General features: G+C 40.4%; 2 protein-coding genes across 2 annotated transcripts in view; both read left to right on the forward strand.

The window, feature by feature from the left end:
- The window catches only part of IPO11 (importin 11), a 212939-nt gene that overhangs the window by 156923 nt on the left and 28575 nt on the right, over positions 1-27441 (forward strand). The window contains exon 28 of the mRNA XM_075541076.1: positions 15430-15525. Within this exon, the coding sequence (XP_075397191.1) occupies positions 15430-15525 (96 nt within the window). The remainder of the gene's footprint in view (positions 1-15429; positions 15526-27441) is intronic.
- Positions 465-5105, forward strand: LRRC70 (leucine rich repeat containing 70). Its single transcript, XM_075540803.1, is given in 4 exon segments — positions 465-483; positions 3171-3230; positions 3233-3610; positions 3613-5105. Coding segments are annotated over 4 exon segments (1872 nt in total). The 3' UTR covers positions 5028-5105.

Consider the following 27441-nt stretch of genomic DNA (forward strand, 5'->3'; position numbering starts at 1 on the left):
CTGCATACTAGGTAGATTTTAAGGGAAGGGTTTTATTAGACATTTTGGCAAAAAATGTTACCCCACAAATGATGTATGCACACATACAGTGGGAAGAAATGATGGAATTACGCTGTTTTGGCATAGTATGCCAAAGATAACCTACACATATCTGATGACATTTTCAGATGTGAATTTTGGCCTCATTCGCCCTAATTGAATAGTCCCAAAATGTTTTGCTTTTGATCATACTCGTTTTGTGCAAATCTATGCCTTGGTCAAGAAGTCATGAATCAAATTTGGTAGTATCTCAGGAATTGGGACGTGTGCAACTGCAATTGTATGCTTGCTCTGGACCAGTTCACAACCTGCCTGGACAGTGGTAGAGCAGTGTAGTCGATTTGCACACGTGAGCATTGATTGCACAAGCCATAAGTCGAGGGTTGAACAGAGGGCAGTGAGAAGGTCTGCATCAGGTGGGGAACATGATCCAGGTGCTGCCAGGTGTGGGACCCACCCCACATTGAAGCCACATGGCAGAATGGTTTGTCTTGATCATGGCCCCCATCTGGCTAGTTGGACTGGTATCCAAGTGAGGCTTGCGTTACCTTGTGCTCTCAGTTCTCATGCCCGTCTTGCGTCTCTGCAAATGGAAGAGGATGTGAAATATATATATCCATAGAGAAATGTGGATTTTTATTGGAGATTAAGCTATAAAGAATTATTTCCATTTAAATCCTAAGATAGGATAGAGACTCCAGATTTGTTACTGTTTTGATAGCTGGTTTGCAGAGGATTGCAGAAGAACAAAATGATGTTTTGGTTTAAAATCACATCATTTTATAAATGATTATAATTGCAACTACTAGGGCTTACTAAGGAGGTTACCAGGTAATCACAAGCCAGGATCAGTAAGCAATTAAGGATGCAGTCATTGGTCCACAGTAGTGCCTGTCTTGGCCAGTAGCCTAGTCTCCTTGGGCCCTCAGCTTCTCAGCAATGAGAAGCTTGGCTCTTGCCTCTGAGCCAGGGAGCCCACTTGCTGTTCCATCTCACTTTCTTAGGGTCTTAGGTCTCAGGGACACAGCTCCTCTGCTCTGAGTGATTCCTTTGTCTTGTCTCACGGTCTCCATACTATGGCCTCTGATGCCTCTGGTCTCTGCCTCCATCATTTTAGACAGGGATCTTGAACGTGCTCCCCTAGTCGTGGGTCTTACTTGATGGTCCCAGGCTTCTCTCAGCTCCTGCTTCTGAGATAATACATTAGTCTCAATCTAGCAGTGTTTTACATACCCTGCTTGCATGGCCCCTCCCATGGATAGAAGAGCCACATTAAGAAATTTCACGTCCCCACAATAGATAATATTATCTATCTACCAATTCAAGCTCTGATGATGTGTAGTGGGCTATGTGTTGGGCTGCTGACGACAAGGTCTTGCAGTTCAAAACTACCAGGTGCTCTGCAGGAGAAAGATGAGGCTTTCTGCTCCCACACAGGGGTAATACTACTGGGTTCTGTATATTCACTGTGAGTTCGCATTGACTTGAAACCAATGCGTGAGATCTGCATATTCAACTCTTAAGTCTTTCCCTTTAAAACATTACATAATATGCAGATACATTGCCAACGTAAAGGATTCAGATCATTCAGGCATCTAGGGCAGAAAGCATTTAAAGGCCCTGTTGTACGTCGCCCGCTTTCCTGCTTGAGTTACTCTTCAGTAGTTCATGTGCAGCTTCCTATTGTGCAGCTATGACATTTGTCACATGTTAAATGGTCAATTTGTAAAACTAAAATTAACTTTTTATACTTAAAATTTCTGTGAAATTTACTACAGATCAAAGAGAATAATAAAACAATACTTCCAAAAATACTTGTTTACCTCTCAATTCTATGCTGATTTTAGAACTTAAAAAAAATCACTAGCTATAGTTGAAGCCCCCAGTATGTGTGAAAAATAATATAAATTTTTAGAATTTTGCCAAAATTGTATTATTCAGCTGCTGTTGTTGTTAGGTACTCTTGTATTGGTTGTGGTTGATAGCAAGCAGTCCTTTGCTCACTGGAACGGAATACTGCCTCGTCCGCCCTGTCCTCGAGTCAGGGTTTCCTTCAGCCTCCAAGAGGCAGGCGTTTTTGTTATTGTGTATGGGGGCACTTCAAAATGTTTTGGGAAAATGGAATTTCTTCTGTGCCCCTTCATAGACACTTTATTCCAATTTGCATTTTCTATACAGTGTAGTGATCTTTTGATTCTAAATAGGGAAAACTTTTGGATACCTTTTTTTGTTTTTTTAATGCTCTTTAAAATCACAAGAGATATTTTGATGTATGTAGTAGGAGAACTGAAATTAGCTGTATTCTGGGGAAAAATAGGTTTCTGAGATTTCCTTTCAACAATACTTTTGAAACAAAGATAAAGTTACTTCCTGTCCTTCAGTTTCCTGTATCCATGGCAACCTTGTTTTACACAAGGTCTGTGGCGGAACTAATGGGAAGAGTGGAGTTTCCTGAGCAAATTGTGACATTCAAAAAATCATGGAGGGATGGCGGTCAGCTGTGCCACAGAGAGAAGTGGAGTTTAAAAATGTTGCTCAGTAGATGTAAAAAAGAAGTTGTATACTTAAATCAGCTGAGTGATAATTGATGAATTTCCTGTGGTTGGTAAGATTTTTTTATTTAAATCTCAACTTTTAGCTGAACTAATAAGTAATATGGTTTGTTAAAAATAGTAATTGAAAGAAAGCTTAATTTTTCTGTAATGAATTTGTTTTTTCACAAATACAGTGTCATTTAATTAACATTTGGCTTTGTTAATAGGGATGTATGTTATAGCCTAACTCTTTTAACCTATCATTATTTTGTTTCCATTGTAACTTTAAGCTAACCCAGTTTGTGGTTCATTAAATACGAATTGCCTTTTTGTCAAGTAGCGTGCTAATAACCTGGAGGTATTAATAGTCCTACAACATGCCCTGATCTCGATTACATTCTATTTTTCAAAAGTGTGGGAAAATTGTTTTCTTTTAGTTCGAATAATTCTCTTACCTTTTAAGCCCCCTCAGGATTTTTGATATTTATTATTATTGATAACAAAAACAAAATAGAACACAGCATTTTTGTTTTAAAGAACCTAAAAGCTTTCTGATGATTTACCTTGTCTTTTTACAGCCAATTCTAATATGAACAGATAAAAACAGGAACAGGGCTGTGTGTGGATCACCGTTTTTTCTGCCTTGTCTGTGACCGTTTCTACTTGTTATCTTTTATTCTTACTTCCTAAGGAGATAATTGGATGTTCGTCCATGTGCCGGCTCTGCACCGGGAGACAAATTAACTGCCGTAATTTAGGCCTTTTCAGCATTCCCAAGAATTTTCCTGAAAGTACTGTGTTTCTATATTTGAGTGAAACTGAATTTACAGGACTTGATTCTCTGGTAGGCTTATATTTGGATAATTCCAGCATCCTATATGTATATCCAAAGGCCTTTGTTCATCGGAAGCATCTATATTTTCTATATCTAAATGATAACTTTATAAAACGCTTGGATCCTGGAATGTTTGCAGGCCTTCCAAATCTGCGTAGTTTATATTTACAGTCTAATCAAGTATGTTTTGTTCCAAGAGGCGTGTTAATGATCTGGCTTCTGTTCAGTATTTAAACCTACAAAGGAATCTCATCACTGTCCTTGGGAGTGGCACCTTTGTTGGTATGCTTGCTCTTAGAATATTTGATTTATCAAACAACAGAATTTTGAGCATATCAGATTCAGACTTTCAACATCTCAGAAAGCTTGATTGTTTGTATCTAGAAGGTAATACTTTAACGAAAGTGCCCTCCAGTGCTTTGGGAGGACTCAGGAGTCTTAGAAGACTTTCTTTGTCTCGTAACCATTATGAAACAGCACAGCCCTTTGCATTTAAAGGACTTAGCAACTAGGAGTACCTCCTCCTGAGAAATGCAAGAATTAAAAATGTTCGTAGGCATGGGTTTAGTGGAATGAGTAATCTTAAACATTTAACCTTAAGTCATAATGATTTAAAAATATTAAATTCAGACACATTTAGTTTGTTAAAGAATTTACTATACCTTCAGCTAGATAGAAATCAAATTACCAACATTGATAATGATACATTTGAAAATATGGGAGCATCTTTGAAGATCCTTAACTTGTCCTTTAATAATCTTACAGACTTACACCCAAAGGTCCTTAAGCCATTGTCTTCCTTGACTCATCTTCAGGCATACTCTAATCCTTGGGAATGTAGCTGCAAACTGTTGGACCTTCGTGACTGGCTGGTGTCTTCAGCTATCACTCCGAACATCTATTGTCAGAGCCCACCTGCTCTGCGTGGCAGAGCATTACATTACATTAAGTGGATGGACTTTCCAAATTGTGCTACACCTCCGACAAATATATCCAGGACTTGGCCTTTACAATCTCTTTATATGCACCACAAGACCACTGCACTAATGATGGCCTGGCATAAAGTGACCATAAATGGGAGACATTTGGAAAATACTGAGACTGTTACTTTTTGGGAACAATTTCGAACATCACCTGCCAGTAAAATGTCTCAAGAGAATACCTTTGGTAATCCATTAGAAACTACTACTGTGCTGCCTGTGCGAATACAGCTTACTTCTTCCGTTAACTCGAACTTGGAAAAAATCAGTGCTCTGCCGAGTGATGCCGCATCAGTGGCAGGAAGAACATCCCTAATTTGTACAGAGGAAGTGGAAAAACTGAACGAGGCTTTTGACATTTTGCTAGCCTTTTTCATCTTAGCTTGTGTTTTGATTGTGTGTCTGATCTACAAGATTGTTCAATTTAAGCAAAAAGTAAAAGCATCAGAGAACTCAGGAGAAAGTAGACTCGAATATTACAGCTTTTATCAGTCAGCGAGGTATAACCTAACGGCCTCAATTTGTAACACTTCCCCACATTCTCTAGAGAACTCTGGTTTAGAGCAAACTCAACTGCACAAGCAAATTGTCCCAGAAAACGAGGCACAAGTCATTATCTTTGAACATTCTGCTTTATAATTCAACTCACCTAAATACTGGTTATAAGAAAGCCGCCGTGCCACAGACATAAATAACATGTCCGCCTCCTTATGGAACTGACCACTTATTTGTAAATATAGTGAATTTTAATCCTATCACTATTAAAATATGTTTTTTTGTAATCTGTGAAGAGTGTACTCATTCAGCAAATACTTTGGCAGGCACTATATGAAGTAATGATGGCTAATACATCTGTGAAGCAAGCACTAGACTGTAAACCCTTTAGTATCACATTTAATTTTTAAATACCCCTGTACTGTGTACATTTTATAGGTAAGAAAATATAGAGTTGAACTAACTGCCCAATTCTGACACTTGCGACCCACAGGTCTGTCTGAGTCCAGCGGTCATACTCTTTAATTTCATGCTATCCCACAGCCTAGGGGCTTTGATTAACTGCAACAACATAAGACGTGCCTACTCTCAGCAGAGCTTGAAATTGAGAGGAAACCCCTGATTATAGTATGGGAGGTGCTACTGAGCACAACATACAAGAAGGCTTCACAAAGTTTGCATAAAAAATATTGTTTTAGTTTCATTTTCACTAACTTTGTAGCCTCCTATGATATAGAAGTCAGAGATGCCTTTATGAAAAAAGCAATACAGAAACCGAACCATAAACGATAAAAGTTCACTTATTGAACAAAACTGAATAGTAAGAGTTGACTATAATAAAAGGATTGAAGAAAGAGAAGACTGCTTATTTAGGAACTACTGTATATACTCGTGTATACGCTGAGTTTTTCAGCATATTTTTAATGTAGTTTTTGTGGTAAAATTAGGTTGCCTCGGTTGATATTCGGGTCAACTTATACTCGAGTATATACGGTAAGTAAAGTTCATTACTGTTGGAGTTGCGAGTTGTGAGATTTGAAGCCGGAGAGAAAGAGATCAGATAAAAGATACTTTAATTTTATGTTTTATCCTGAGGGTAGTGGGGAGCCATTGAAAGAATTAAAGCATTGGTGTGGCACTTATAAATTTACTCTTGCATCATTCATTCTTGTTCCAGAGGGGGAATAAGACTGGAGACAGGATTGTTTGAGTTGGAATCTAAATCATTGATCCAGGGGAGAAATGCTAGAGGCCTGGATCAAGATAGTGGTCTAGATGGATGGATTCCAGAGCTATTTTGGATTGTTGTGATTGGATGAGGAATGACAAGTTAGAGAAAAGTCAAAAGAGGTTCCTTTATTGGGGGGTGGGCTTATGCAATTTTGTGCTTTGTTCACTAAACTAAGAAAATGAGTGTTGGGGTATAACTAGGAACACAGTAAGGAGTTCAGTTTTAGATATGTGCAATTTGAGATTGATGATTATTATCTCCTAAGTGGAAATAATGGAACCAGCAGAATTTCAAGAGAGTAGTGTATTCTTATAAAGGATGATAATTAGCAATTCTTAATCATTTGTCCAGTATCCCAAAAGTATACCATGGACTCTTAACAGTAACAACATTTGGCCAACTTCTGCAGACAAGTGAGCATGAACTTGGAGAATTTGAGTGAGCCCCACCCCCCCAGGAGATGTTGGTGACCTCAGTGAGAATATTTAAGATAGATGGGAATTGAAGTCCTGAAGTGAGGTATTGTTTTCCCTAGTTGTATACATCGTTAGGGAGCTGTGGCGGCAAATAGTGAGTAAGGTTGGCCTGGGAACTGCAGAGTAGGTGATTCAAACCCACCACGAGGTCCGAGGAAGAAAGGTCGCTATCTGTCCCCATAGTTATAGCTTTGAAGACCCTCGGTAGGTTCCTGTGTGTTGGAATCTGCCCAATGGCAGTGGGTTTAGTTTGAGTTTTTACAAATTTTTTTATTTGTTTAGCGTTCTTCCTCTGCTTGTTCATTCATTAATATTGATCTGAAACAGATATAAAAGATTTCGTCTGCAATATTTTATCTTTCATCTTTGTATCTATTCTGTTTCTTCCATTAAAACAACTTTTTATTGCAATTACGTAAAGGGTTACAGAGCAAACCATCCATCTTCCGTCCACCTAGTTACACACATCCTGTTTCGACTCGTTCATTGCCGTGCCCAAAAAGTACCATCACTTTTTTAGATCTTTCTGTTCCCCGTCCTTCTTTCCTACTCCTTTTGAACTTTGTCATTTGGTAAATGCTATCCTTTTGGTCTTAAACAGTTCACGATTCTGCCACAGAGGGTAAGTTCGTTTCCAAGCCAGACGAGTGACTAACGGTCATAATCTCAGGGTTCCACTCTGACCCATAAGCTTGGCCTCATGATTTTGAGTCTGTTCTACATTTTTCTTTCATGCCACCTGGAACCTTCTAATGTAGCCCCTTTCAGAGCAGTGGGTGGTAGTGGCTGGACACCATCTGGTTTTTTCTGGTCTCCAGGTAGGAGAGAGATGTTCATGGGAGTCAGTTCAATGGATGAAGGGTTTCCATGTGTCTTTCAGTTTCCATCAGTCTTTTTCCCTCCAAAGAGGCAGAGACCAATGGTTATACCTTAGATAGCCGCTCATGAGCTTTTTAGACCTCCAAATGCTACTTACTAAAGTAAGATTTAGAACATTGTAAGTTACATCATACTGGTTAACCTTGGTGTCCTCCGAAATTGTGGTCCTAACCTTGCAGGTCCAGCAGCTCATCCTTTGAAGGTGTTTGGCTGTGTAAGAAGTTTCCATAGCTTTACCTCCATGTTTGTCCACCACATTCATGGGTCTGCAGCAGTGACATCAAACCTGTGTGTATCCATGGGTCTGCATCTGACCCCTTTAACATGGCAGTTCAGCCTGTATGTCTGTCCAAGTAGGATCATGTAGGTAACATTATTTTTACTGTCTTCTCTTTCCGTCATTTTCCCTAACCTTATTGTACATTGCTTCTCCTTCCCCAAAGTTCACACTTGTGCTTTTTATGTTTTTCAAGAACTGTGATTTATATCCCACTATGTTTTAGTAGGAAATAAGTTTTCTGGGCCTGAATCGTCTGGAGATTTCATGCATATACGTGCGCACATGTGCAGTCATTTTTTGTATCATTTCTTCCTGTGTGTCTTGGTTTTCTTATACATGTACATAAACCACAGCCTGTTTTCTACTTTAGATTTTCAACATTGGAAAATAAATTTCCCCCCCAAATACCATCTTTGACATTTATTTTCCAGCCTTATTGCTTACATGTATATTTTCTTCGAGTCTCTGTGGAGCAAACATTTTATGCTACAGGGCAAATTTCTCTTGGTTTGGCTGTGTCCTCAATTATTTACTTGTCAGCTATAACAGCCTACTTGCACATTGTCTTCTAGAATCAAGACTAGGCACACTTTAGTTTTAGTCACATTGGAAGTACAATTAGATGGAGTCTCGGGCTAGGATTCTAGGCAAAGGGAAAGCTCCTGGGATGGAATTTGAGTCTAGGAAGTGTTACAGAAGGTGGTTGTCGCGAGAATAGCGCAGACGTGAAGAGGTATTGGATGAGGTCCACAACGTAGGCAGGAGGAGCCAGGTCAGAGCTTACGGGGTATGATGTGGAGTTTCAGTGTAATGGGTAGTAAGTTATTGGAAGTTACCGTTCATTAAAGCAAGAGCTGTGTAATGAGCACCCTTCCTGTTCTGAGAGCATGGATTGGAGGAAGCCAGGAGTGGAAACTTCCTCGGTGGGAGCTTTGTGCAGTAATTTATAAACTAGAGCCAGATGTGACTTGGAGTACGGTTAGTAGAAACCAAGTTTTCAGAGAGCTGACAGGACTTGGTAGTGCGTTGGGCACCACAGGGATGAATGAGAAGAGACAGCAAGACTGAATCCCAGGTTTTTAGTCTGTGCCACTGGTTACTTGGAGTTGCTGTCTCTGGACTCAGATTCTGTTTTGTGTCTGGTTCGTTATTTTTGGGGGGGATGCGCTAAAAATTTAGGTGTTGAATATCCTGTTTGTGGGACTGCCGGAGTGAATGAGAAAGATGCAGGTGTACTTAGGGCTCCGGAGCTCGGAGCCCTCATCGTGTGTGTTAGCACCATTTTTGGAGAAGTTGGCAGTAAGCTTGCATATGGCAGGTCGAAACCTAAGTGGGAAATAACACACACACCCGCCCATTTTCCTTATTAAAAAAACCCAACTGCTGTCAGATGCTGTTGAGTTAGCTTGATATTTACAGTGGCCTTTTGTTCAGCAGAACAAAATGCTGCCTTTTCCTGCATCATCCCCACAGTCACCATGTTTGATCCTATCGTTGCAGCTGTTGTACCAACCAAGGGCTTCCTAGGCCTGGCTGCTTGTCTTTACATTAAAAAGAAACCAAGCTCATGGTTGTTTCAGTAACTTGGACATAAACACACATGCACACAAGAGGGCTTGAAAAAGTGGATTTAAAAGGTAATTATCCCATGCACATCTTCAAATCTCAAAATAGGAAAAAGTCTGTTCATAATACCAAATACTTGATTTAATCACACATGCTTATTTTAAAGTAGTGTATGCTTTATCTATGCTTACTTTAACCCCTCTCATTTCATGGAACTTTTATTAAAATGCTTCTCATACATCTTTGACTTCATCATCTTCATCATTACCAGTAAAAGCCACCTTTGAACCTGTAACACTTTCCAGACTGCAACGTCTTGTCTTTTGGTCTGAACTGTGTTAAGCACTTGCCTGGGACTTTAACCTTGAGCCATGTATATCTTTTCCTGTAACTTTAACATTGGCACACTTGTTTAAAAAAATATTTTCCTCAAAGATGTAATTGTATAGCATTGTTAATATAGGCTGTAAAACTTTGTTTTCAACTATGCCCACCATTTTCATTATAAACCTATGTCCTGTAATCTAGTGTTAGAACTTTCTAGATTCCTGCGGGATAAGATTCAGGATCAGCACAAAGCGGGGTGTAACCTGTGAGGTGGAGGTGAGTCGGCTTTTCCCCCTTACCATCGCTGACAAAAGACATTCTGTGCACAGCACTGCCCACTACTTCGCCGCTGGGTTCAGTAGTTGGTTGCAATGTCCACATGGAACATGCTCTCAGATCTGTGTTTTGTCAGGGAAATAACAGAGTACAACGCAGAATCAGAACCACCTTGGAAGTCACAGGAGGCAGTTTGTTAATCAGGACAGCAGCCAAGCATGCCACCCTTCACGGCCGTGCGTCTGCTGTTATCAGCCAAGCTGAGCATGCCTACTTTGCCTTCAGATATCAACATGCTGCCCAGGGCTCCTTCACAGCTCCTATGCCTTCTGCTGCTGGGACTTGCTCCGCCCCGTTCTAGGCCTCTGCTTGCAGGCCCCCTAGGCCCTAGGGTTGCTGCTCTCCACATAGCTGGGGACCTGCCATTGCCAAACGCAGTCCAGCTTGGGCCCCACAACACTGATGGCTCTGCGCAGGTTGTACCTGCCAGGTCTGTTTCTCTTTTGCAGAGCATTCAACTTTGTTTGGAACCTTCCCAAAGATGCCCAACTAACTGTTCAACTGTCCATAGGCCAAATTACCCACCGCCACGGACAGTCTTCTGGTTCCTGCCACTCAGGCTGTTGTCATTTTCGTTGCTTAGCTTTACTGTGCTAGTTGCCGCTGTTCTGCCATTTCACAGTGTTCTTCCGTGTTCCCGCTCTCACGTCCAGGCCTACACTGAGCCTAGACTCCAAGATTACACTTCATTCCAGACGCTTGATGGTAGTGAGGTTTCTACCTACACTCTTCCACTCTGGCCTCGGCCTGTTCATGTAAGCCAACTCCTCATCAGTTGTCTGGCATGGCCCTCACAAGCAGATCACAAGCCACCAATCTTCACAGGTCCCGACAGCCTGTAAAAAGAAACCACTGCTCTGTCTATCTCTAACCCTTAGTACCAAAGTTGTTAGATGTTTATATCCTTTTAAAATTAAAATGCACACATAACAACCTAACATTAAATCAGTTTCTACAAGTATATTTCAGTGACATTGATTATGTGTTCTTCAAGTTGTGTGCCCATTTCCAAGCTCTTTCCAAATGATTCCACCACCATGTATATATCTACAATGCTCCTAAGCTAAAACCTCTTCCTCCTGCTCCTGGTAACCACTAATTATGGGTCCTGTCCGTTTGCTTATATCATGTAAATGATATCACAGAATATTTTTGCTTTGTTGTACAGTATCACTAACCGAATATTATGTTCTTCATGTCCATCCACGTTGTGGCATCATGAGGACTTCATTCCCCTTAAGGACTGGGTAGTAGTCCACTGTCTTTTTATACCTTGCTTTTAAAAAGTCTATTCTTCATTTGCTGGAAATTTCTGTGCTTCTGTGCCGGTGCTTTCGGGTCGGTTGTGGAATTAAGGTTTGTGCGGTGGTTCTAGGTTCAGCTTTTTTAGGAACTGCCAAACTTCCCCAGCAGCTGCCCACCATCAGATGAGGGCTTCTGAAGATCCTTTATAATAAAATAAGAACTAAGTCTGCCTTACAGCTCTGTAAGCATCTAAAATAAGTATTGATTCTATATTTTTCCAGTTCATTATCTTTTCCAAATAGTTCTCGGTCCATTAGTGATCATGTAACTCTTTTCATGGGTACTTAGTATGTCTTCATTGGCAATGTTTTGTGTAGCATGGACTTTCGAAACTCATATAGAATGACAAGTTCTGCCCATCGCACAAATTCATTAAGCTATATCTTCCTGTCTTTAAAAGGTGGCTTTATTACTTGGCCTATATATGTGTCCACTCAAAAAAAGTAATTAAGGGCTTTTGTAAGTTTCATTGCTGGATGCAAATTAATGCAAGTTCCATTTTAAGCTAACTTAGTGAATTTCCTCAGAATTTTTAGCCTATTTCCTTGTCAGCATTTGTGAAAGGAAATAGAATTTATTCATGTGCTTTTCCTGACCCTGTGGGGAATTACTTTGTAGAAAGGACATGTATTTCTATTTAAGTGACAAATGTATCTGCAGCCATAGTTCTAGAAAGTATGAGGGAAAAATTTGCCGTGAAATTAATATGAATGCCACCTCTTTTGTAGTCTCTGGTGTTGTAGAATTTCTGCAATAGGGCTGATAGAAAGTTTTTTCCCATCAATAAACAGCTTGTATTTGCATAATCCTGTTTAATAATAGGCAAAGAAATACAATCATGAAAATGTTTTATTTGGGTTTGGCTTTAAGTATTTTTGGCTTCCTTGTCTTTTTATATTTGGAATAGTGTAATGCAAGAAAATATAAGTGTTAATGGCTTGATGTATAAATAATGTAATTGTGGACTGGTTAGAGCTGAGAAATTTCTGAAGTGGTGTTGGTTTTCTGATCCACTCCTTTCTTAGTTCTGCCAGTGTGATAAACTTTCATACTAGTTTCGGCTTATAAACCTGCTCTGTAAAGTTATTTTTCCATTTTGTTTGTATGACTATGTGCATATGTGGGTTTCCCTTCCAGGACCAAGAGAAGGTGACATCGGAATACAAATCCATCCTGAAAGGGCAGTACAAATACTAATAAAAGTTGAATAAATAGAAACTGAAGATCTGTTTACATTCAGTGTAGTATTGATGATTCAGGCTTGCCAAATTTATATAATAATGTCGGGCCTTTGAAATTTTTGCTATGTCTCTCAAGACAGTTTTTCCTACATGTTGTAGTTTGGGTTCATGATATAAGAAGACAAATAACTTTAAGCCAGTGTGGTTTTCAAAATTGGCTCAGTAAAGACAAAGAAGATTGACTAATCTGTATCTTTATATGCCCATATTTTTAGCACATCATTTTCAAAAGCAAAGGAAAAATTCACTGTAATCACTGTATTTTCTGTAATTTATTCGCTCTACAAGTATATTTTTAAACTTCTAGAAAATGCCTTAAAATGTCACACTTTAGGAAGTTCTAAGACAAATTTAAGAATGAATTCATTTTAGTCATGTGTATTTCTTGTACCCAAAGAGTTAACTGGAAACTGGAAATGGCTTTACAAAACCAAATGGTCCTTTTTGCTAAGAGCCACCTTTTCACGGATTTCCTGTTTATTTAATTCTTGTATCTGTGAAACATCACTCTTAACAGACAAGCAAATCTTTAAAGAGCTAGTGCTGTCTTTTTTCTGCAGTAAATGTCTATGGGGATAAATTACGGTCTCAACTAGACATGTCAAAAAAGTATGTATAGCGGTTCAGAAAATATGCACGTCATTAATATTTTCTCCTTTGGGTTTTACTCTCATTTTCCTAGCCTTCATTTTTTTTATGGTAAACTTGCATTTTGAAGTGAATATTCTAGAAATAGATTCCCAACACTGTTACCTTCTAGTCTATAACTTGACTCATATCTTGTGTCTTCTTCGGTTGTATAGTCTGGTATTTATAACTCAGCTATCCATACTTATAATTTACAGGATCTTGTAACCTGATTACAAACAAAAGGAATAGCTAATGTGTTGCTTAATTTCTTTATCCCTTCTACAGATTTCTAGCCCATAATGAGCACCCGAGCTTAAAGCCCAGCACTTCTAAAAATTTGTTTGAACAGATCTTATTCACAGGTGCAACACATCTCTGCATTCAACAGTATCTATGCTGTTTCTTTTAGTTTTAGAGTTCTCTGTTGCGTATCTGACACATTTTGTAAATGCCATGGCGTTGATTAAGCTAGACAAACTGCTATGATGATCTGCTTTACCGGGAAGGATTGGCTTGGGTAAAACATTTTACGGACTTTTTTTTTAATAGTCATAGCTCATCATGTTTTTAATAGTTTTATGGACATATATGTCATACATCATGCAATTTAATTTTTCATTTATATTAAGATGAAATGTGTAATCATCACCACAACCAATTTCAGAATATTTTCTTCTTTTAAAAAAAAATTCATCTTATTAAGGGCTCATACAACTCATCGCAATCCATACATACATCAATTGTGTAAAGCACATTTGTACATTCATTACCTTTATTATTCTGATCACGCAGAATGAGAAACACTCCAAGTATATTGTAAAAATGATACTATATGTTCCATTAAATCAGGAATTAGTGGCCAGTTAAATGCAAGATGCATACTTCACTGTGCCAATGAATGATTATATTCTTTTACCTTTTTACAGTTACTGTTGTTAGGGGCCATTGAATTGGTTTCGACCAGTGGTTCTCAACCTTCCAAATACACTTTAATACGCTTCCTCATGTTGTGGTGACCTCCAACTATAAAATTGTTTTCCATGCTACTTCGTACTTGTAATTTTGTTACTACTATGAATCAGGCGACCCCAGGGGTTGTTTGACTCCCAAAGGGGTCGCGACCCACAGGTTGAGAACCTGTGGTTTAGTTCAGCGCTGTCCTGTGTACAATCGAGTGAAGCACTGCCCAGTGTTGTACCATCCCCATATTTGTTCTCATGTTGGGCTGTTAGATGGGCTTTTACAGTTAGGTATATCAAGCTGTATTTTACATGTGGTGAAACTTCCCCTTCCAGTGTGCAGTTTCGGGAAACATACACACTTGCAGTTGTATAACCACCAGCTTCCTTGAGCTGCATGTGGGACATTCTCATGCCCTCTGAAAGCGCTGTTGTGTCTCTTACAGTCAGTTCTACTTCCTGACAAGCATTTTATGGATTTATGTTGCAGTAGTTTTAGCCAATTCAGAATGTCACATAAATGTATCGGATAATGTGTAGCATTTGAGTCTGGCTTCTTTTAGCTTAAAGCTTTTGAGCTTTATCCACGTTGGTTTGTTTTTTCATTTGTTTGATTTTGATATTATTCTATTATGTAGGTATTCTGAAACTTGTGTATTCACTAGTGGATACACATTTACATTATTTGACATTTTGCATTACTATGAAGTGACTGTGAACATTCACATAGAGGTCTGAAAACCCATTTTCGAGTCTTGGGTAAATTGTCGGGAATAGGATTGCTAAGTTGCATGGTAAGTATTTGTGTTTCTAAAGTCGCCCGAGTGTTCTTGAAATAGATGCATCATTTTGTATTTTTAGCTACTAGGACTGTTAGGGGATTTTCAGTTGGTTTTCATTCTTTCCAAGTATTTTCTCCTATCCTGAGACTCAGCTTTTCTTTTCTTGACATGCCTTTCGAAGGGCAGAGGATTTTAATCTTGAACACTTTGGATCTTTATCTCTTTAATTATAGAATTGACACGAGTCAGATTTGACTAGACAACAACCTGGTATAATAAAGAATGTAAGAGACTTTCCTCTCAAGTCAGCTCCTCTAGTATTTAAATACGCTACACATTTAGCAAAGTATGTTATAAATATATTAATAATCTCATAAGATATAGCAAAGCTAAAGCTTTTACCTTAAGAAATATATTTTAGAAATTTCTTTTTTCTTTCAGAACTGAAAATTAGCTCCTAATAGGATAATTTAGAATGGGGGAATTACCAGTTGAACTATTCAAGTTAACCAGTTTGTTCTTTGTTTATTCTAGTGTCATCCAAGATAAATTCTGTGGCATTATAAACATCTCGGTGGAGGGCCTACATGATGTGATGACAGAAGATCCAGAAACAAGAACTTATAAAGAGTAGGTGGAACATTAATTCACCTCATTTAGAATTGGGGGATAGATAAGTAAATATATAATGAGTTTTGTTTAGTGGCACGATATAGACACAGTATGGAAACATTACAATTTTGTCCTATCTACTTTCTCTCTCATGTTTATTACTTGACCTGATAACATTTATTATTTTGTTAACTGCGGTCATCTGCTTTGGGCTTTTTGGCCTAATCATCATTTTATTATTTGATAATGGGTTCTTAAAAGATTCCAAGTAGACATCTATTTTAGCACTTGTAAAAAAAAAAAAGATCTTTCCCTTAGGCCAAGTTAAGTTGTTTTGTGTTTAGTTGAAGCATAGGTGATATGTTTAAGATGTTTGAGGTATGTAATACTTGATGATGATGTTGTTAGGTGCCTTTGAGTTGATTTTCTGGGCGTTGCTAACCAGTTTGATGGAATCGAACTGATGTCATAAGAGGTTTTCTAAGTTGTACACTTAGGAGTAGATCACTGGTATTTGTCTTCTCTGGCTTTAAACTTGTAGTCTCTCAGTCAATAGCCGATGCTTTAACTGTTGCACTACTAGGGCTTATACGGTTATGGAAACTTGACAATGAAAATGGAAGGAGGTAACCCCTCAAAAACAGAAAACAGCCTTGCTGGGCTGGGAGGAGCTTTCATTGTAAGCATCCGCGCACACCCTGCCTCCCCCCAAGGCAAGCATTAAAGCAACTCTCTGAGTTAGCGCTCTCAGTGGTGTTGCCTAGGACTCTGGTCACAGTGAATTTTTTCGTAAAAAGCAGTTTCACTCGGACCTCGTTTTTTGTGATGGCCAATTTAAGAGAACAGTGTGAGACTGTGAAATTTTGTTTCTTGCTTGGGAAAAATGTCGCAGAGGCTGTTGTGATGTTGAACACATCTCACAAGGACAGGGCTAGGAGGAAAACTCAGGTATACTAGTGGTTTTCTCATTTCAAAATAGGTGAACTGTCAATTGATGGCAAATCTCATCTGGACTTCCATCAGCTTCCTGAATGTTTGTTCTACTAGGTCAGACTGTTAATCAAACTTTCTACTTAGAGGTTCTCAAAAGATTGTGTAACAGTGCATGACCAAGAAGGCCTGATTTGTGGCAGACAGGGGACTGGGTTTGCCACAGCAATGCAGCTGCTCAGGCAGCCATCACAGTGCACCAGTTTTTGGCAAAAAAAATATAACAACATGCCTCTCATGCCATATACCTGACCTCACCCCATGTGCTTTCTTTTTGTTTCGTGAATGAAGGGGGACATAAACAACAGCAATTTGATGAAGTAGAAGAGTTTGAAGGAAAACACAAGGGAGGTGCTGTCAGCCATCCAAACGGATGAGTTTGAAAAATGTTTCCAAGAATGAAATCACAGATTTGACAAATATATTAAGTATAATGGAGAGTACTTTGAAGGTGATAAGGTTGTTTTGTTAAAAAAATTAAATACATAGTTTTGGAGGGAAATTCCGGTAATTTGGGGGTACCCCCTCATGGACGCATTTAAATTGTGGACTTGTCAAGGAACGTTGAATATATCTTACACTGCCTAAAGAAGGAACAGTTCTGCCTTGAAGGAAGCGCAGCCAAACAGTATTCCTTGATGTCAGGAGGCAGAGACCTGGTCTCACTTCTTTGGGCATGTAAATGGAAGGTCAGTCCCTCGAGAAGAACCGTACAGTCCATGGGGTCAAGGATCGGTGAGAGAGGAGGGCCCTCAGAAACGGATTGCGGAAGATGGCTGCACTAGTGGACCGACACGGAGCAGTGACTGTGGAGAGCGGGGCAGGCTGCCATGGCGTCACACCGTTGTGTCAGTCGGAGCCAGCTCAGCAGAACTTAACAATAACGGTGCTTGATGGATTTTTTAAAAAAGGACTAGTTAAATTATATAATTTAGATAATTCATGTGCTATTATTGGTAAATGCTGGTAAGCTCATTTATCAATTTGAAATGCTTTCTGTGGGTGTGTTTTAAAATATTCCATCCTTTTGTGATGGTAGAAATGTCACCTTCTTTTTGAGACTGTCTGCCCCCTAAAGATTTGCATTCGAAACTTTATAGATTGGCGGACAAACTTGATTTTTTTTTTTTACATCAATGCCCTGTATGCAGTATTAAGATACATACTATTTCGTCCCAATCCTGTGATGGCCATTCTGTTATGCTTGTGCATAGTGGATGTATCTTAGACGTGCACCACCTTTGCGGGGTCACCCTAACCCAGGCACATTGAGCCCATAGGAAAAGAAAACAAGGGTTTGGGGTGGGGGCGGGGCAGTATGGAGGAGTCGGGGAGCTAAGAGGGAAATGAAGTCCAGAAAGGAAAAGTATGTCTAGAGACTGATTATGGAAAAAAAAACTTGTACAATTGTGTTTGACATGATTGAACTATGGACTGATATGACATCATGTGTTAATTTCCAAGTTACAGCAAATTAAAATAAAACAACACATAGATCCAGGAATGAGTTCTGGACTCGCATTAAATCCTAGCTCCAACCTAAGAACATCTAGGTTTTACATCATAGCCTTGCTCGATCCTCAACTTAGTGAAGTGATCACTGAAGATAAAGGGCAAAAAGGGTGGTGAAGAAAGCAGATGGTGCCCAGCTACCAATCAAAAAGGTATCTGAGGTCTTAAAGGCTTGTATTTGAGCAAGCAGCCACCTAAGGGAGCAGCCAACTAAATCCATACAGAAAAAGCAAACCAGCTTGTGTGATCCAAAGATGACAATTACAAAATTAAAATATGGGGAAGAGAAAAGTCTCAGAGCTAAAATTATGAACACCCAATTTGGAGAAGGCTCTGGAGGACAGTGGAGTACAGAGCCCCTCTGGTTGGACCGAGCTGCTGGCAGATCTGCTCTAGTCAAACACAAGCATCCTGAACCGCCTTACTAGCAGGCAGAGACCACTGTCATCCTGATGATGCAGGATTGAACTTGCACCAGGCCAGTGGCTCTCCCTATAGACACGACCCGAATTAGTACTGCAGGCAAGCATCTCTTAGCTGTCCTATTACAGAAATATTTTCCCTAGGTTTTTGAATGTTGGTGGTCTTCTCCATCTTAGGCATTATTTATATTTTTGCCTTTTAAAAAATTTTATTTTTTAAGGGGCTCATGCAACTCTTATAATCCATACATACATCAATTGTGTAAAGCACATCTATACATTTTTGCCCTCATCATTCTCAAAACATTTGCTCTCTACTTAAGCCCTTGGCATCAGGTCCTTATTTTTCCCCCCTCCCTCCTCGCTCCCCCCTCCCTCATGAGCCCATTTTTGCCTTTATCCTAATATGATCTTGCACTATGTTCTGTTGGGTTTCCCAGCTGTGAAGCACAGGAGGAATGGATGTCGGATGATAACTATTGCAAGGTGTTGGCAGGAATGCCGGAGTGGAGTGGGGTGGGTGATGGAGAGGGAAGGAGGATTTCAGGAGTGAGCAGTGAAGGCGGGAGGGGTGGGAGCACTAGAACTAACACCCAGTTTGAAGGGGATCTGACCATGGTGGGTGGGGCTCTCAGGTAGATGCGGTGGTGAGTGCACAACTCCCCTTGATGTGACTGAATGATGGAACATTGTATGCTATGGGAATTATGAGCCAATAAAACCGTTGGGGGACATGTTAAAAAACAAAAAGAAAGCAACCGTATAGAGCAGTTCTGGTCTGTCTTACAGGATGATATAAGTCAGAACTGACTTGATGGCAGTGGGGGTAGTGGATGGGAGGCTCTTATTATTGCTGTTAATAAAGGGCACGTTTCACAATGATAAGGCTGAATGATAGCCTTGGATACTTTCTTACCCTCCTCAATAATGTATCAAGCCCGCTTTTTTTTGCTCTTTCTAAAATCATCTGTATTGTATCAAAATCAGTTCTACTCGGTCCTATAGATTGACTTGACAGTAGCAAGATAATATGACCCCCAAGTGAGAAATCATTCATGCATTTATGTAAATTTTTAAAAGGTAACTGTGACAACCAGCACCCAGGCCGTCATCGGTGGGGGGGGGGGTACTAGCAAGTTTCAGACCCATGCTGTTTGTAAGGTCCAGAGACAAGCGTGGAGTGTGCAGCAGCAACGTTAAGCCACGATTTTATTAGAGAACCCCTTGAAAAGAAATTATTTCCAACTGCTGACTTTTCAGATCATAGCCCAATGCATAACCGCTACGCCCCCCAGAGCATCTTCCCCTTTAAAAATGCTAGTTTAAAACCAGAACTGTTCCCCCCGACTACTCCCCTTTTCGTAACTCAAAAGAGGGGGGACCCACTTCGCTCACAAGAAGGCCTCACTTCACTGGAGTTCTACCCTGTCCTATCGGGTTATGATGAGTAAGTATTGCCTAGATGGCAATGAGGGGGTTGCCACTCTGCAGATGGCCGTTGGTTCTTCCTTGATTCTCATGCATTGTATTGGTCAAATTTATCTGGACCAGCATGTTTCAGTCTTGTGTTGGAATTTTCACTAGGACCTGGCTTCGTGGTTAAGGTGTTTACTTACCTAGCCAGTTCTCACAAGGTTCTTCGTTCAATTCCTTAATAGGCAGGGCAGAAGTCCCTGTTCTGTTCCTGAAATAGCCATGGGTTTGTGCCACATGCCTGCATCTGTTGTGCTTTTCCATAACATGTCACGGTTTATGTGAAACAGGTACTCAGATATTCCTTGTCAGAGGGATTTAAAAAGTTTGTGGGCAAATGGAATGAAAACATACAGGAATTTTCCCATGAATGTTTTTAGGCGCTTTCATTAAATTTATTTTTATTTATTAGTAGTAAATTAAAGCAGTTGTGTATGTTTACAGAGAACACATACAGGTTAGCAACATTCCTGTGCTTTATAGGAATTCAGGAGAGTGGTGCTCAGGCCGTCATCTTCAATAGGAGTCAGAATTTAGGAAATAGAATAAACTGATACCACATTTCAGCTGAAGAGACAAGATTCTGAAAGTTTTTTAGAACGAAATTTAAAAATGATGTATTACCATTCCATGATTTTAAAGGTCACAGAAGCTGAGCAAAGTGCAGTGACTCAGCAAGTTAGTGGAAGAATCCAGTTCTTCTTACTAGCCGAGCCTCAGCCACGAAGGTAAAAACTGATTTGTAAAGGCAAAATGTTGCATGTGAGGCAAACTAAGGAACTCTAGACCATCATAGGATTCAGATGAGAAAGACCTGGCTGGAGGGTTAGTGTGTATGGGTAGCTGGAATGTGTAGTCACGATTTCTCTGCCAGAATTGTGTGGTGATTGCTTTCTGTCCTTGGATGCTAGTTAGCATAGCACAATGGAGAAACGTCTGTGTTGGGGTTTCTGAGAGGCGTTAGATATTTGATACATTTTCCTGCTTTGTAATTCTATGAATTATAGTGCATGAAACTATACAGCATACTTAGACTTTCAGAGAAGCCAACCTGAGGAATGTAAAAATATGTTTAGTTATTTAAATAACTTAGCTTCCAATTCTCCTTCCTGTTTATTGAAACTTTATTTTCCCAAAAAAGTAAACTTTCCAGCTACATTGAACTGTCATTGTGTTCTCAATTTAGAAACAATTGTAACAAAGAATACCTTCTTTCTTTACCTGCCCGAGATGCCTTGTCGACAAATAGATCACGTCTCTGTTCAGATGTGCTTGTGTCCAGCACTGTCACAAAGCTGCTTCAGTGTAGCAAGATGATGAGCCGAGCCCTAACTGAGCTCACAGCCAGAGGGGCCGTGGGGACCAGTTAAGCAATCACAGCAGCAGGAGAGAAAAAAGCCTGGGAAAACGGAGTCTAACTTGTGTAGTGGGATCTACTATATATTTTCACATTTGATATAAAACTATTCCATTTATTGCCAGTGTATGGCAAGTGCAAATGCATGAATAGAAAATGAAAATTAGAATTAATGAAGACGATGACATTCCATATATACCATAAAAGATAGGAACCCTAATGTGTTTTCAGGTAAGCACAGGACTAATAACCTTAAGGTCAGCAGTTCAAATCCCCCACTAGCGACTCTACTGGAGAGGGATGAGGCTACTGCTCCTGTAAAACATTCAGGTTGGGAAACTATGAGTAGGACTTGACTCGAAGGCAGTTCTGTTTGTTTTTAAATAAAGGACAAATGTGTTTTTCATAACAAAAGGGGGAGTATTTGTACATGTTCTGGGAATAATTCATAGCCTGTACCTGTTTCTTGCCCTTTAAAAAGTCCTCCTAGGTAGGTTGTGGTTTGGTGCCATCAATTCAGATCAACCCCCTGGGGACCCAGTGGACAACAACGGAACACTGCGTGCCCCTGAGGTACCCCCTTATTGTTCCTACACCAGAGACCACTGATGCTGCCTGTCAATCCACCTCTCCATTGGCCTTCTCAAAGTATATAAGACCAAGTCTTGCCATCCTTGCCTCTAAGGACCACTCTAGCCTTACTACTTCCAGTACAGATCTGTTTATCTGCTTAGCAATCTATGGTACTTTGAATCTTCTTCTCCAGAACCACAATTCAAATGCATCCATTCTTCTATGACCTTCTTTGGTCAGTGTATAACTTGCACATGTAAATGATGCAATGGAGATACTTAAATTTTCTCATATGCCATTTTTCCATAAATAATTTTGTGTAGAAAAATAGAAATGGGATTGTTTGCTTTTCTAATCTTTTATTTTACCAAAAAATCAGTGATTAATCTTGATATTAATGTTTCTTGAGAGTGATACAGAAAGAAGGAAGAATTCCATTTTCAGAGTTTTAAAAAATCTTAAAGTTTTCGTTTGTGTGTGTTCATTTTAGTTATGTTTTTATTAGTAGAGTTATTTCATTAAGCCAGGAAAAATGTGCATGAGGTTTACTCATCAGTTATAATTATTTAGAGGTTTATCATTTGCTTGTCTTCAGTTAGAATGTTTTCATTTTCTGGCACATTAATGAGATATGATAGCCTCCTGCCAACATTTGTTTGGGAAGTAAAATGCAAGAAATGAAATATTTTAACAACCTAGGGGCACTGACATTGATTATATAAAAACAAAAACCATCAAACCAAACTTGTGTCGTCAGCTACTTCCAACTCATAGCAACCTATACAGACAAAGTAAAACTGCTCTGTAGCGTTTCCATGTGTCTTGTTTATAGAAGCCCTGGCGGCACTGTGGGTTAGGTTTTCAATCAGCAATGAGCTGAGGGGAATTACTAAGAGATAGAAAAAGGGCGAGCGTGATGATGGGACACGAGGAAGGTATAAATGGAAACAGGAAAGATCTAGGAAGCAAGGTATAAACGTAGGTGTGTACATTATGTAAAAACCTTAATTCATAAAAAGTAGTTATTGGCGTACGTATATATATTTATATGCCAATACATTGAGGAAGTGGATGGACTTTAGTCCTCTGCTCAAGCCCTCCTTCAGCGCAAGAACACTTTGTTATAGCAACCTAACATTCTGTGATGCTCACCCTCCTGACATGATCACTGAAGACAAAATGGGTGCACAAGCTATCAAAAGATAAAGCGTGGGGGCTTAAAGGCTTGAAGTTGAACAAGCGACCATCTAGAAGAGAAGCATCAAGCCCACATGGAAGATGGACACCAGCCTGTGCGATCACGAGGTGTCAACAGGTTTGGGTAACAGGTATCAGAAAACCCAAACTAACAAACAAACAAACGGTGTTGGGAACGAGGTGGGTTGGAGCAGAGACCCCAGACCATCTGTAGAAACACACAGTATGAGGTTTCCTCACCCCCTGCTATCATGACCCCAGTCCTGCCTTTCACTGCGGGCTACAGAAAAGAGCTCAGAACACATGGAATCCAGGTCGGATAAACGCCTCAGGAGCAGACATGGGAGTAGCAATACTAGCAACATAGGGGAAAGGGAGAGAGTGGAGGGGAGGAAAGGGGAATTGATCACAATGAAGTGACAAATAACAACACCTCCCCCCACACCACTACCAATGGGATGAATAACAGAAGCCGTGGGTGGAAGGTGACAGTGATCAGTGTAAGATATGAAAATAATAATAATTTATAATGTATCAGTGGGTCACAAGTGGGGGAAGGAAGGGGGAAAAAAGAGGAGCTGATGCCAACAGCTCAAATAGAAAATAATGATGGCAACATGTACAAATATGCTTGATATAATTGGTGTATGGATTTTTATGAGTTATAGGAGCCCCCAATAAAATGATCTTAAACAAACAAGCAATCAAGGTCGGTGGTTCCTACCCAGCCACCGTTTGTTCCTGTAGAGATTTATAGGCTTAGAAGCTATGTATGGTTGCTATGAGTCAGAATAGAACCCAGTTTAGTTTGCTTGGTTTTAATCTTTGTAGAAGCAGTCTGCTGCGTTTTTCTCCCTCAGAGCAGCCAGTGCCTTGGCACCGTCAACCTTGTCGTTAGCAGCTGAAAGCGGAACGACGACCCGAGTGCCCTTTTGTTGGCTAGAGAGGGACTTACACATTGTAAGGGAGTGTAAAACTTGGCGGTAGTGATTCGATGGGTAGATTGAGGTCCAGTTCCGAACTCATGTGCTGCACGTGTTTGTCATTGGAGGCTGCATGTTGCCCTGATGCTGAACAAGTTTTAGTGGAGCGTCCAGACTAAACTGGAGCAACTGTGCCTGCTGATCTACTTCTGGAAAAGCAGCCAAATGGAGACTGTCTCATATGCCAAGGGATGCCACAGGACTGGACCTAGTTTTGTTCCATTGTGACGGGTTCACTGTGAGTTGAGGGCTGACTCCATGACAGCTCACAATAAAGGAGGTCATTTGATTTCAAACAAAAGTCAGATGTAGGCTTTTTCTTTTTAATTGGGAGCTCTTATAACAATCCATACATCAATTGTATCAGTCACATTTGTGCATATGTTGCCATCATCATTTTCAAAGCATTTTCTTTCTATGTGAGCTCCTATTGCCCCTTCCCTCTCCCACATGTAGACTTCTAGAAGTGGCTTTTCTGCATTACTTGCTGTGAGGAAGATTGCCCACCAGATAGCCCCTTGAGTGGAATAGAGCAGTGGTTCTCAACCTTCCTCATGCCGTGCTGCAACTCTTTAATACAGTTCCTCGTGTGGCGATCCCCCCCCCCCCCGAACCATAAAATTATTTTCGTGGCTACTTCATCACTGTAATTTTGCTACAGTTATGAATCGGGCGACACCTGTGACAGGGTTGTTGGGTTGATAACTGCTGGAATAGAGGAAACCTGAAGATACCATGTTTCCTCCCTGATTCTGATGTTTTCTACCTTGTCTATGTCCCCATGACCTCCTTGGGGGGGGTGTCTCTTTAAAAAAACAGTTTCCTACAGAACAAAATTGGTTTATTCTAAGCTGCCTCACAAGCTACATTACTATAATGACTTTTATTTCCCTAGACTCATCATTCCTCTATACTTTTTAGACTTGGTTTAGCTCATAGATGTTTTTTGGTGTATCACGTTTCCAGTGTTGCGCTATCTAGCAAACATCTACCTGTATAAATGGTGTGGAGGCCATATCTGGCTTCCTTTGGCTGTACAAGGGAAGGAGAGAACCATCTCCATGTCAGCACAAGGCCAATTGCTACAAGTCAGATTTCAGATACATCTCTATCCTCCAGCCTTCTTTCTCCCTATTCTGACATCAACTGTTCTTCCACAACATGATACTTTGTTGCCATGGTTGCACAGTACTCAGACGAAATTATGGGCATAATTAGGGAAGTTACTAGGTTATCACAAGTCATGGTCAATAAAGGTAAAGATACAGTGGTGCACAGAAGCACTTCTATTCTGCCGGCAGCCAGTCTCTGGTCCTTGTCCTCCTACCCACATGGTCCCGTGACCTCTGCCTCTGTGGGCCAGCAAACCCCCTTGCTACTCCAGCTCACCAGTGCACGGTGCAGCTCCTCTACTCTGTCTCAGTGTTGCTTCTTTGCTATGCCCTGGGATCTCCCTGCCGTGGCCCCTGGTGCCTCTAGCCTCAACCTCCGCCTCTACCGCTTTAGGCAGGGATCTCAGTCATGCTCCACTAGAGATTTTTCTTCCTTGATGGTCCTGGGAATTCACTCTGTTCTTGCTTTGGATATGGCTCTCTCAATAGCCAGGGGAATGGCAATTAAAACTGACCAAATTTCTTCTACTAGTCTTTCACATTCCCTATTTGCATAGCCCTACTCTATCATTTGGAGGGTTTTAGACATGGATAGAAGAGCTATTGCGAGATTTCACTGCACCACACTATCCCCAAGATTCTTTTCTAGACTCAGAGGAATTCTGCTTGCTTGTTTCTTATGGTATTGTGTCACTACTGCTAATATTTGGCATCTTGTTGTTTGTTTTTGGCGTTTGACTGCTTCTGGGTGCTCTCTTGTTCCCGTAAGCGCATTAGAGACAGCGCAGAAGAAAAGGACACGCCTATCACGAGGGGAAATGGTTAGCACAGGTGGGAGGGCTTTAAAAGGAACTTGGACTGGCGAAACCACGGGTATCTCGACATGAAGCTGACTCCTTAACGACTAACGGCCGGGGCCAAGGGAACCTTCAGGAATCCCATAGTTTCTGCTTTACAGTAAAAGGAAATACTTAGGAGAGACTTTTAAATAAGGTATTTATATAATGGACTGTAAAAGAGTTTTAAGCTGCAACAGGGAAAAAAAACCCCGATTCAACATGCTCTAACAACACAGAAGTTATTGACAACAAATAACCTCAGAATTAGCTCCTGGTTTCCTCAACACTGTCATCACTGATTATTCTCCCGTTCCGGGATACGAACCTCATCTGTAAAGTCCTTCCTTCATTTTCACAAAGTAGTTGTAATATAACCCAGACACTGTAGTTCATGACTGTGTCCGGGGTAAGCAAGTAATCTTTGCCTTCTGTTACATTTTAAGATCAAGCGATACTGTGCCTAGAAGTCATTTCTTTACTTGTTCGCTTATACTGAGTTGGGCAGGATTTCCTCAACATCATACCCTTGCTGAAAGCAATCACGAACACGGGAAATAGGAGCACGCTGCTAGCTTGCTGAGCCCCTGGGAGTAGAGCTGGGTTAGCTTTTCCTAAAGCGTAAGGTGACACGGAAGACGAGGCTAACAGGGCACAATCATAGCTCTTGTAGGAAAGAGGGTTACCATCTAGGCTACCATTGTGTCCTCCACAGAGAGCAGTTGAATACTGTTGTCAGTTTTGTTTTATTTATAAAATTCGAAAGGGATGCATACATGGTTTTATGCAGTAGCTTCATTGTAGACCAGTTTCATAATACAAAAAAAAGTTCATTTAGAAGTAGTTTCATAGGGACCAGAGGAAGTACACGTAGGAAGCTTTTAGGACTGTGATTAGCTTAGTGTGACTTTCACCCTTTGCTATAGAGGAACTTAGGGAAAATGCAGGTTCTCAGGCCCACATGTCTATGCCGAAGAAGAATTCTGGGAGTGGGGCTCAGCAGCCCCTCCTTTCAGACGACCCACCAGGTGATCAGGTGCAAACTGTAGTTTGAGAACTGCCGCTGTTGGACATCAGGCGTATGGCTTGAACATTTGTTTGGTGCAACCAGCTCACACAGGCCCCAGAGCGTGGAACAAGACTTTTTTTCTTATCCTTTGACAAAGTAGTTATGAATTTACTCAGGTTCTAAAATCAGAGCAAAGTTGAAGTATCTAAATTAGATGCTATGAGGAATGGAAAGGTACACTGACTGTCCAGGCATTTTCTGAGGACAAACCCTCCGACTTCCCACTGTTCAGCGAACGTTTCTACATTCAGCCTTTTCTGATTTGCAGAGTGGCAGCCATATCTGTGCCAAGTTTTTGTTCATTAAATGAAAGACATTACTGCAATTATCGCCTTAACCAAAGATGGTTTTAAAATGTGTTTGATTGGAGCCCCTAGTTAAGAAATGTTCCGATTTAACGGACGGGTGAA

This window comes from Tenrec ecaudatus, chromosome 2 (genome assembly GCF_050624435.1).
Source record: "Tenrec ecaudatus isolate mTenEca1 chromosome 2, mTenEca1.hap1, whole genome shotgun sequence".
Classification (NCBI taxonomy): domain Eukaryota; kingdom Metazoa; phylum Chordata; class Mammalia; order Afrosoricida; family Tenrecidae; genus Tenrec; species Tenrec ecaudatus.